Below are 12,494 nucleotides of genomic sequence, written 5' to 3'. Positions count from 1 at the left end.
ATTTGTAAAACCAATTCCCAATGGAGGAGAGGCTGAATCCATGGAAAGTAAACTGGTGATCATTCGGAGGGCCACATGCATACATCAGTGAAACCAAGGGCAAAACCAGACAGCCCGCTGCTGCAGACACCTGGGAGCTACCAATCCCGCCAACAGAAAAGCAAAATGTCCTTTCCGCTCCAGAACACGGATGTACCAAGATGTCCTGTGAGAAGGCAATTTGGTCTGACATCCACGATGAAGTGATCAGAGAACAATTGAGGGAGCCTTTTTTTCTATTCTGTGTGGCTTGTTTGCTTCCCACAGATACCCGGCTAAAAGCTTAAGTGGTCCTCCGCCCTCCAGAAGGAGGGGCAGTGTCAAAGCCCCGGGCCTCCTCACATGCCCATCCTTATGCTCTGAATGATCTGAAAGATAGCTGAAAGAGGAAAACAAGACAGACAGCTCAGGTACCAGGCAGCACGCAGCTGGAAACCCCAGCCCACAGCGAGCCCCCGCTCCTGCTGACCCCCGGGCCCTGGAGGTGGGAGCATACAGCTGATGAGATAGTTCCTAACAAGGAGTTAAGTTAACAAAAGGTTAGTGAACTTCTTTAAAAAAAGGCAGCCTGGCTCTGTCTGCTGATAGATGATGGATGCCTCGGGGATTTATGGATGACTCCTGCTAATTCCATCAGGAGTGAAGGCTAGAATTCCCTCAGGCGCTTGGAGAGCTTTGCCTCCACCCCTTCCACAGAAGTGTTCACTGGCTGCTGGGGAGAGGGGGACAGGGCTTTCTATACGGGCACTGCACTCATTTCACAGGTCAGTGAGGCTGCCTTTTCCAAACGGCAGTGACCTGGAAAACCAGCAGCCCCTGAGCTGGGAACGCGGGCCAGGTGCTTGGAGCAGATGCGCCAAGCGCCGGGCCCCTGACTGCGGGGAGCCCTGGGTGCCAGATCTCCGGGCTGCCTGCGCACAGGTTCTGCAAGGCAGCGAGCTCCCATCCCCAGCGACACTGATTTTATCCCGCTGGGGGGCGGGGCGGGGGGGGGGAGCATCTAAACCCACAGAGAATTCCCGGCACCCTGGCTTGTTTTGCTAAGAGCTGGTTCAACAGCTTCCCGGCCTGGTGCTAGCTATCGCGGTCAAATGCATCCCAGGGAAGTCAGGCCCCAGCTTCTATTTTACACCCTCTCCAGAGGGCAATGTCGGTCAGTCTTGATGAGGACGACGGGAATGAGGGACACGGCAGCTACCATGTGTGGTAGGATTTTGTTTCTGAGGCGAGGCTGGTTATCCTTGCCCTGAATCATGTCTAAACACAGAATAAACAGGAATGCAGCTGAGAGGCCACAGGAAAACAGGCTCTCCAGAACCCTCAGGAAACAAGTTGTTGGCATTTCATCATCTAACGTTGGTGAGCACGCACTGTGCACCAGGTACTGTGCTTCGGGTGTACAAAGACCAGTAACACGCAGGGCCTTGGGCAATCTTTCTTGGACAGCTAGATTTGAAGGAGAGATAAAGCATGAATGCATTTTTTTCTTAAAGAAAAAAAAAAAACAAACCCAAAACCCTGCACACATCATCACTACTCTCCTAAATTGAATGTACTCCAAACATGACATCATATTAATTTTTTGTAAATGTTCAGTGTGACCCTAATGAAAAACAGTCATTGATTGGACTCTGCTGTAATATGGCCATGGAGTCTATGCGAGGTGTTCCACTGGGCTGTGTGCTGGGCTCTTGTTTCTGCTTCTGTTTTGTTTCATTACGATGATTTCGGCTCGCCTCTCTGGGGTTACTACACCAGCCTTCGGTGGGCCCTCTTCCATTAGGATGTTGCCGCGGACCCGGTGGGACACAGAGGCTGTTAGAATTACATGGAAAATTAAAGCGAGCCCATTCCGTGCGAAGATCAGAGGGGCTCTTCTCCAGATACAGCGAAGGGGTGAATTCAACAACTCGTGATATTTAAATCTGGTCGTGCTCAGAGGTCTCCTTGGCTGCTTCTGGGTTTGGGGATGGGTCTTGACGGGAGAAGTTGCTGCATGGGTGAGAAAGCACCTTACAGAAATGGATACACTCATGGAAATGGCGGGCAGGTCTGGCCTCCCCTCCCAAGGCTGACAGGGAATAAAAATTAAATAAACATTCCGTCTTCCAGCTCAACAGGAGTGCTGGGAGGCAGCTGGATATTCAACAACGTTAGGGAAAAACTATTTACATCCACCATGCCTCATGTTCTTGGGATCGGGGAAACATCTCTCATCTTGACAAACAAGTTTGCGGAGGAATGTTAGGGTCAGATGGAAACAGGTCTTCACTGAATAGCCGTGTGACCGGACGGATAATTTAACCTTTTCGAGACTGTTTCCTCTTGGGTAAAATGAGGACCACGGTGCTTGCGGTGCTGTTACAGGGATTAAATGATCTGACACAGACGAAGGCTCTGGGCACGCTGAGGACTCGGTGCATGGGAGCTATTGCTGATTATTACCATTCCTACAGTAATGACTGCTTCTTCTCCACGCATGAGCAGGAAGACTGGAGCTCAAGTACCCAGTGCTACAGGCCGTTCTCTAGAGGTGTGCACTTTGGGAAATTCCCAAATAGTTCTGAGACTTGATTTCTCTCTTTGTACGCCCGTAGATAATATGAATCTCAAAGGATTGCAAGGGGTAAATACCATGACATAAGCAAAAAATCTGTCCATCATAAAATACTCAGAAATGTTATTTCTCCCTTAATTTTATCCTTAGACAAGAAAAGTAGGTCAACAAACAGGAAACAGTCTGTGCCTTATTAAGTCCATCATGCCCCATTCAGTTCACTCATGACTTCAAAAGGGCTAGGTAATGATAAAACCACTCAATTCTGTTTAAGGACCTGCTGCAAATTTCCCTAAAGAATCTCAGACAAAATTTTCTTGTTTCAGAGTTGCAACACTTGTATTAAAACAACTTACCAGTTACTGAATCTGCTTTAAGAACTAACTAAAGATCACTCCTGACCCTATAGAATCTGTGAATTAACATGTGAGAATCTGATGGTCCTTCTCATGGTTACAGGTGACTCTTTAAAACTGGACCCGCTTGGAGAAATGACTTTGGATAAAGTTTATTTTAAGCTCGCCATTTGCCTCCACTTTTAAGATAATGGAGAGATGGTTGTGTTTATTATTCCTTTTTCAGTTGTATTAATGTCTTTAAGAAGCCTTCAACATTCTATACCAATTACAGTAATTGTACTTCTGCGTGGCCCCCAGTAATGACCCGCAGAGCAACCCCGGCCTTCCAAATGCTGACTTCGCGAGGCAGAGAACAGGAAGGGAGCCAACAGTGTGTTCAAAGTGGGAAAGGAAGTGGGGAGTCTGGACCCTGACAAGTTAATAACTTAACAGTGGGTGAACAAAGCTGAGAAAACAGCTGAGCAGGCTGTAGCAAAGAGGCTGTGGGTAAGCCAGACAGCAGGGAGGAGAGATGCCAAGAAAAGGAGGGACGGCAGGCATTCCAGGGCAGGGCATCTGGCCTTGGGCAGGTCACTGAGATTCAGAAAAATCCAGGCTAGAGAAGAAGCTACAGAATCCCGGAGCCTTTGCCCTCTGCAACCTGTTTAGCTTCCTGATCTTCGGTAGCCTCCAATGGCCACATCTCTCTTTTTATTTAACCACCCCCTTGCAATGAAATCCTTAGGCTTTCGCATGCAAGAACCATTCACATCCAAACAAACCGGAATGATCCTCCTGACTCCACATCTGCCGACAACAGGTGCCCTCTCTTCCACTCAACCACCTTTTCTAGAAAGCTGTCTATACTCACTCCCTTTCCTTACCTTCAATCCCCACCTCAGCCCATTTCAGTCTAGCTTCTGCTCTCTTCAGTCTACTGAAATAGCTCTTGCTAAAGCCACAAAGCTCCCTCCACATCACTGAATCCAATGGGCCTTTTCTAGCTGCCTCTATGTCTTACTTCCCTACTCGCCATTGTTGAGCACTCCTTCCTTCAGCCCTCTCCTCCCTTGGCCTCGTGACACTATATTCTCTTGGCTTCTAGTTTCCTTCCTTCTCTTTGGCTCTTCACACTACATGGGTTTTGCAGGGGTCATTCTAACTCCACCTGACCTGTAAACAAGAATAATGATGTTCCTCTGGCTTTCTTCTATTCATTACATTCTTTCTCCCTGGGCGACCTCACCCTGGCCCACAATTTTAGTTGGCACTTAGCTTTTGATGACTCACCTATGTGTACTGCCAGCCCTGACTTCTCTTCAGAGCTCCAGACCCACACCTTCCACCATCTAATTGAGATCTACACATAGGTGGCTCAAAGACATTTCAACCACAACAGGACCTTCTCATGATTTCTTCCCACCACCAAACTTGGCATCATTATCCTCCACCTTGCATGTAAACCCCAAAAGCCAGAGTCCTCCTTGACACCTCCAACTGATCACCAAAGACCTGTGGACTTTACCAAAGTACCTTGTGATTATGCACGTTTCTCTCCATGCCTCCGGAAGCTACCCTAGTGCAAGTTACTGCCATCTTTCCCCAGACCCTTGCGATGCCCTCCAACTGGTCTACTCTTGCTCCTCTTCAATCCTTGCTCCATCCTGTAGCTAGAATTATTCTTTGAATGAAAACAAGTAAGATTGTGTCATCCCTGTGTTTAAAGCACATCAAAACCTTCCTATTGCCCAATCCTTGATGGCGCCTCCATGACCTGCATATCCTGCCTCTATCAACCTGTCCAGACGCATCTTGTATTACTCTTCTTTCTTGGGGTAATCCCTTGTGTTTTCAAAAGCCCTCTGCTCTTACTATAGGGCTTTTGCATATGCCATTCTTTCTGTCTGAAAGACTTCTCCTACCCTGCCCTATTGCCTGGTTTTCCCTTCTAATCCAAAAGTTATTTTTGCAGGGAAGCCTTCTTTGGCCATCTGAAGCAAGAATTCTCACACCTGCGTGTGTACAACAGTCTCCCGAGGACGTGTGAAAATAGAGGCTGGACCCCACCTCCGGAGTTTCTAATCTAGTGGGTCCAGAGTGGGAAATGAGATTGTGTATTTCTAACCAGGTCACAGGTGATGCTGAGGGCTGCTGGTGCAGGGACCACACCTGGAGAACCACTTACCCAGAGGATACCAGCCTTTTGCATTGTATGCTTCCACAGCCTTACATGCCTCTCCTTCAAACACTGTCATGGCTGAAATGTCACATGTTTCAGCATGACTACTTGAAGAACTCATCTTGCTTCCCCACTAGGCTGTAAGCTCCAGGAAAGCAGGGACCTTGGATGATTTTTTTTTTTTTTTAAGATTTATTTATTTATTTGAGAGAGAGAGAGAGAATGCGGCGGTGGGGGGGAATAGTTACGGAGGGGATAGAATATCTAAGCAGACTCCCACTGAGTGTGGAGTTCGATGTGGGGCTCGATCCCAGGACCCTGAGATCATGACCTGAGCCAAACCCAAGAGTTGGATGCTTAACCGACTGAGCCACCCAGGCACCCTAAGACCCTGGATGATTTTGCTCCTGACTGTACCTCTGGGCCTAGCTCAGCTCTGGGCACATAATAGTTCCTCAGTAAATATTTATTAGAGGAACAAAAGGTGAATACTTGCAAAGAGCATGGAGGAAACACACATATTAAAAACCTCAAACAATTATTTTGTGAATCAAGAGTCAACATCAAATGACTACTTTTACATTCCAATGTTGCAAGAGCTCAGTCTTTGGAGGGGAGGGAAAGTCATGAAAGACCATAAACTCCTTAAGTCCTGGGACTGTGTCATCCCAACCCTCTCTTACCCTGGGGACTGACCTATCCCAGCTAATTGGGGGTGCCAGAAGGACACGGGGATGACAGGAAGGGATCCCCCAGGAAACTGTCAGACAGCTAGACAATAGGAGGCTGCCAGACAGCTGACTGCCAGACAACAGGAAGCTTCAGAAGGCCACTTTTATTGAAAATAAGATTGATGATAAGCGAGATCAAGAGACTTACTGAGAAGAGGAGACAGGCCAGAGGAATATCGTTTAGGAAGATAAGACAACTCTAGAAATGACATAATTTTGATTATTTTTCATTTAAAAAAATGAAAAAAAAAGCTGGTAAGAAAAAAAGGACAGGTTCTGTGAGAGACAAGCAGAAATGTCAAGAAATAAGACATTGCAAAGGTGAGTCATTAAGCTCTCAGGAGGAGTCAGCACAAAGAAAGTCAAAGGCAATACTATTCCCAGTAGCATTTCCTGGTTTCTTCTCCAGAGATGGAGAAGAGGGAAGAGAGAGAGGTGCCTAGGATACGTGAGGGCAGAAAGGCACTGTGGAAAGAAGGGATAGTATTAGCTAAGAATGGGATGCCCTCTATGCCCAGCAAAATGGCAGACAGCAGCAATGCTCTTCTGAGAGGCAGACCATACACAAACCCAAATGCTCCATGGGGCATAGGGCAGAAGGCAGCACAGAACGCGGGACGTCGCAGGTCACCTCATGGGAGCCAACGGCGGATGAGACATCTTTTCCAGAGTGTCCACCTCAGGTCCTGAGGCAGGAGTTCCCAAGCAGAGGAATGTCCTCAGTCCTTCCTCAGTGGTGAAACGGAAGGGCTCCTGCAGGCCTGCTCAGTCTCTCAAACCTCCTGCTGGCCAGCCTCGGTGGGGAGGGGGGTGACAACCACTTTAGGTGTCACAATTCTGAGATCGTTCTGGAGGTCTCCAGGAAAGGCCAGTGTTTATTGGTCGACCCGCAGACTTGGTGAATTCCAATCTGTCCTGGAGTAAGGTCCAGAAAAGGGTAAGGTGATCGGGTGCCCAGTGGCCCAGTCAGCAAGCAGCCCGTGGCTGGGCCAAGGTTTTATCCATCCGGGAGCAGACCCGGGATGGCTGTGCGTCTGGAACCTCTGGCAGGGAAAGTAGGAGATGTTTTAACAGGAGTTGTTTTCAATATGCAGTCATACGCTGAAGGCCTAGGGTTGGTGGAAAACTTCCGCTTGGGAGTACTTTGGGGGGAAGTGGTGAGAGAGAAGGAAGGCAGGGTAATAGAAAGCGGATAGGTGTAGAGTTCAGGTTTGGGTAACAGCTTTCTCACTCTTTAGCTGTGGGATGCTGGCTGATTTCCTTCATAAGCCTTAGTTTCATGATCTGGAAAAATGAGCACCGAAGCTTTTTTTGTAGGGATTATGTGACTAGAAGAAAAAGGTACATGTCGGGCCTAGTGCTGTCCTAAGTGCTCAGGAAATGGTAGCGAAAACAGTTGTATGAACAGGTCCTCCTCATCCCCATCCCCTAGGTTATAAAGGATCCTTTCTAGAAATAGAGAAGAGGCTCGAGCTGCCCCAGCAGAGGTGACATCACCGACCTCTGGCTCACAAACCTGTCCCCTACCTGTCCAGTGGGAGCTGGTTCTGCCACAGCTCCCTCAGGACCTCAGAGCTATGTATCCCCATACGAGATTTCCTACCATAACCCAAGAAAGTCACTAGAAAGATCCAAATGTTCTCTTTCTTTCTCTGTCAGCATTCAGAATCTTGGTCAGAACCTTGCGTGGGAGGCTGAGTGGTGGGGAGATAGTGTGACTAAGGGTCATCAACATAATGACAGTAACAACAAGCTCCTAAGGTCCTAGGAGTTAGAGACCATTCCCACGTCTTTTAAGAATGGGAGAACCAAGGCTTAGAATGGGCGGAGGTTGGACAAGGCCACAGGGCTAGTAGGTGGCAGAGCCAGGTTTCAAACCCAGGGAGCCTGGCCCCGGAGCCGGCACACGCGTGACTTGGCCTTCCCCTCCTCCACACGGTTCTTAACAAAAGCCGCCGGTCCTGGGGAGGGTAGGGGTGTTGGCCCTTCCAGAAATGGAGAGGCCTTATGTAAAGGGAGACAGCTGGACCACCTGAAACATGAGGCTGGGGGAACGGCAGGCTTTCAGGCCCCTCAGGTTCAAGCACTTCTTCGTATCTGTTCTGAGTAGGCTGTCCTGAAAAATGGCCCTGTCTGCGGCATGCTCTCACCGCCCCCTCTCCTGCGCCCCTGGCAGGCAGAGTCCCTGGAGGATTCAGGAGAGTGTAGTCTGTTATGTGACAGACAAAGGGAATGTCTCTGCCCAGAAACAGTGCGGCTACTCACAATTCATGTGCCCGAGAGACCTAGCAGGCCCTTTGCTGAGAGGCGTTAGCTCTGTCATGACAGAGGCCGGCTCCAGGCCAGACGCAGTTTCCTGTTCGATGGGCAAAGAGGGTCCAATGTCTAGTCCCTTCCTGGGATGAAAAACTCAAAATATCCAGCAACACAGGAGGTACCCCCTACATACACACACACACAGAGTCACATACACTCACAAATGCACACACTCACACACACTCACAAATGCACACACACACTCACAAATGCAAACACACACACCACACTCACAAATGCACACACACACACTCACACGCACACAGATCCCACTTCAACCTCAACGGCTGCTCTTTCATTTGTTTTTCTCTAACATTTGAACAGAGTTCAGCTGCTCTTTTTTTTTTTTTTAAAGGCTAAAAACCACTAGTCTAGATGTTTTCTTCTTCAGATACACTTAATTTTTTCTGATTATAAAGGTGTATCTGGGAAATAGAGAAAAGTCCGAAGGAAATAACAGTCATTGGTTAATCCTATTACCCGAGAGGTTTCCCGCTGATGGGGGATGTAAGCTCATCAGCTTCGAAAATACCCAGGCTTCCGTAGCCATTAAAATTCTCATAATCTCTAATTAGGAAATGAATATCAAGCTTGGCCAGAGTGAGAGGAATAAAATTGAAATTAGGAATACGTGAGGGAGAAATAGTGTGAGGGAGGGACTAGGGCAGGGCTGGTATGGAAGAGTCTCCCTCTGGGAATCAAGGGATCATGGAATGAGAGGATGCCCCCACGCACCCAGTGGAAATCTCAGTGAGGGCTGAGGACGGGGACGGGGACGGCCACGCTGACTGTGGCTGTCAAGGTGGAGGTTCACACCAGGGCTCGGAAAAGGTGCATAATGCCTCAGGATCACAAGATACGTGTAGATGCTGACTCACCAAGCAAACTGTCTGGACAGCCAGCATGTTCAGGAAAAGACCTAATTTCATCGAAGCCGGGAGGCCTTCCTGTCAAAGAGGAAAGCTGAAAATGTCGAAGGCGGTTGTCCTGTCAACACCGTGGCCCTAACGCCAGAAAGAGGCCCTTCCAGGGGTGGCGAAGATGGGCACGGGGCCCTGCTGCCGACACCAGGCCTACGGCGGACAGGACTGGTCGACTGCAGCACACGTTCCCGGGAGCTCGGCTGTGGCCTCCGAATCCTTCCCAACAAAAGCTCTTAAAGTTGCTGAGGACAAAGGGGAGAAGAAAACCCCGGAGGCGAGGGCTCAGGGCTGCAAGCAGGGGTGACTAGCTTCCTTAATGGTCTGGGGCAGCGTCAGGACCACAAGTGTCTTGCAGAGATAGCAGTTGGCCTATCTGGACGACAGCATCTCTGCCGCCCCAGACGCACATTCTGGGTCACGCTTGTCTCTGAGTCTTCAGATAACAACAAGCCCTCCTCAGAAGCTGTCACACAGTTCCCAAGGGGGCAGGTTTGCCACCAGGGACCGGGACAGCCAGGACGAGCTGCTTATCTGGAAAGAGGCCCCACCGCCTGCAGAAATGGAAGATCATGTTTTTATAAACCGGGGAGAGGAAAACACAGCAAAATCTCTAAGCAGGGGAGTTGCTTGAATCCTCTGGGCTTCAGTGTGCATCTGGGGTCCTTGGAAATCAAGGAAAGACAAATGTGACCAATTAAAAAGGCCCAAGCGAAACAAAGTCCCAGGCCAAGACTTGAACAAGAAAAGTTTCTGGCCCGTTTGGAATAATCCTCTGAGGAGACTCAAAACAGGTAGTTGGCTTTCTGAGAAACAGGGTTTTTGATTTCTGACAGAATGTATATAATATGAATAACAATAGAGCTAGTTGCCAAATTAAACAAAACAAAGAACAGTATGGCCCTGAGATGTCCTATCTACTGTGTCTCAAAAGAACACACTGCTCCTGAAACTTTTGTATCTCACAAAGAAAACTTTTATAGCAAAACAGTGGTGCATTCAGGTTGCGTTAAGGAAATGCAACTTACATTTTATTTCTGATATTCAGCTTAAAGTACAAACCCCTATTCATCGATTTCCGCATGTGGGTGCTTCCCTTTTCCTGTGTGGGGAGGTCTGAAAGATTTTGATGCTTTATCATGGGAACAGAGTCTCAGGCACCCGAGTGTTATCACTTAAATTGCTGACACTCATCCTTGGAGTGGAGAGGCAGGGCCTACTGCTTTCTGAAAGATCAAGACCAACTCGAGTGTCTGAGCCTGGAAGGAGGAAAGGCAAATGGAAACCAAGCCCTACCACCCATGCACCAACCAACCCCCCTCCCCCGCCGCCCCCGGAAGCTGCAGGATTCAAGCTTGCTGTGGGTGGAGGGGCTACTATTATCCCTCTCTGATCAATAAGGAAATCGATACAGAGAGTAAATCATGTGTCCAAGGTTGTCCAGCTGATAGCGAATCTAGGCTTTGAACCTACATCTGGCACATTCCAGAACTATCCCCCCTCTCCGAGGCCTCTTAACCTCTTATCCTCTTACTGCCAATTGGTCAGTTTTCAAAGAAGTGTCTTGCCCAAGAGCCCTTTTGCAATCATGGAAAGGTGGAAATCTACTTAGTCTGAAGAGAGGTGTATTTAAAGAGCCTCCTCCAACTGCAGCTCAACGGGACAATGTATTCGAGTTTACAACCGTGTGCCTGGGCTCAGGGCAGCCCCAGGAGGTCTGGCGCTCTTATCTGATTTCCTGGTGAGGGGGTGAGCGGGGTGCGTGTTTGTGCCAGGGGTCTCTGGGCGCCTGTGCTCTCTGTCCCCTCCCGGCTCTCCTGATTTCTCTCCCTTCCTTTTCCTTATCTTGCTCTTATCAGCGCCGCAGGCATGACAAGCATGTGTGGAGAATGAGGAAGGCCGCAGCAAAGAAGCTGAGAAGCAAGGGGTCAGGACTCTGCTGTGACACATCGCTCCCCATAGTTAAGGGGTCTGGTAACCTCCTGGAGGTTTGAGAACTCGTTTTTCCACATAAAATGGAGTAAGGGTGGCCAATAAGAGAGCATATACTTAAACGCCAACATTTTCCCAGTCTTTCCTTTCCCACAAGCTAGCTGAGAAAACAGATAACATGTGCATTCCTGATTACTCGCCTGACCTGAATATTTATTTATCCTAGGTACACCCACACTACTTCTAAAAAGAGCACTTTGCCCAACCAATCATTATTAGAAAAGTGGGTTAACAGAGTGAGGTAATGAGAGCGAGTCTTTCAAGAGAATCAGATCAATGATCAACACCTTCATTAATCTTCGAAGATTCCATAAGTTTCCTGTATAAAAATATACAAACTATGAACCACCAGCCACATGGACTGAGAGAGAACAGTGACCAGGAGCTTCAATCATTCCATCACCGAGAAGTCTCATGACATGAAGCAGAGGACCTGACTGGCTGGACTTGGGGGAAATGGCCCCCTTTCACACGCAGAGAACACACGGGCCCTGCAATCCACAGAAGGAGAAACTCCAGAGGGACAGGAGGCTCTGCAAGATGAACGGAATCGTGACTCATCCCAGGGAGGTGGCAACAGGGACAGATCTAAAGGAGTTATTGTGTTTTTCATGACATGTTTGGATAGAGAAGAACACATACAAAGATAGAAGGAAGGGCACGGTACCAAGGACAAGTTGAGAAGAGTGACACATTTCTGTGAGAACAGTGCCTGGCTTGAGCTGAGGCTTACAAAAAAAAAAAGCTAAAGTTAGCAAAAAAAAAAAAAAAAAAAAGGTGGTATAGTGGATTATTCCTAGTTATGATTTAAAAAGAGATGATGCTCATGACTTAGGGTTCATGGTAGCATGTTAACGGAGCACAGAGAAAGTAAGATGACCCAACTCCTGACTAGCCTCTCTGTAAAGGCAACACAGTCTTGACTAGAAAGATTTCAAGCAGGGTCACTAGAAGAGCACGGGACCTGAAGCGGGGGAGTGGGGGGGGCTGTGTCCTCTCAGCCGCTTGAAATCCGCATCTCCGGGCCCTGCAGGCTCCCATCCCAGGCCCCTGGACAAACCCACAGAAAGCATAACAGAGCCAATGTATTTAATCCCTGAAAAAACGAAGGGAGGCTGGGAGGGCTCTAAAAGATTGTTGTCAGCAGATATCCCAATTTACCCAGGGGGAAAAGACACCGTTCCCACTATACAGACCAATAGCCTGGCAAGATTGTAATGAAAATGTAATTTAGAGAAGGTTTTTAAGCCCTTTGAAAAAGATGGGTATTGAGAACGAACACAGGTTTGAGAAAAAACAGACCGAATGACTTTATTGACTTAACCGCCCCCCCCCCCCCCCCCCCCCCCCAGGCCCCCCAATGGTTCAGGCAGTTAATGTGTACCTTGACCCCCAAAAAAAAAAAAAAAAAAAAAAAAACAA

At 48.4% G+C, this 12,494-nt stretch overlaps 1 protein-coding gene across 1 annotated transcript in view; it reads right to left on the bottom strand.

Moving 5' to 3' along the window:
* Positions 1 to 275: 275 nt before the first annotated feature.
* SERP2 (stress associated endoplasmic reticulum protein family member 2) overlaps positions 276 to 12,494 on the bottom strand; it is a 20,329-nt gene continuing 8,110 nt past the window's right edge. Inside the window, exon 3 of the mRNA XM_021697938.1 lies at positions 276 to 418. Within this exon, the coding sequence (XP_021553613.1) occupies positions 378 to 418 (41 nt within the window). The 3' untranslated portion in view covers positions 276 to 377. The remainder of the gene's footprint in view (positions 419 to 12,494) is intronic.

The sequence above is a fragment of the Neomonachus schauinslandi genome, chromosome 3, assembly GCF_002201575.2.
Source record: "Neomonachus schauinslandi chromosome 3, ASM220157v2, whole genome shotgun sequence".
NCBI classification, from domain to species: domain Eukaryota; kingdom Metazoa; phylum Chordata; class Mammalia; order Carnivora; family Phocidae; genus Neomonachus; species Neomonachus schauinslandi.
Note: the sequence above shows the minus strand (reverse complement) of the source record. Positions and strands in the feature narration are given on the sequence as shown.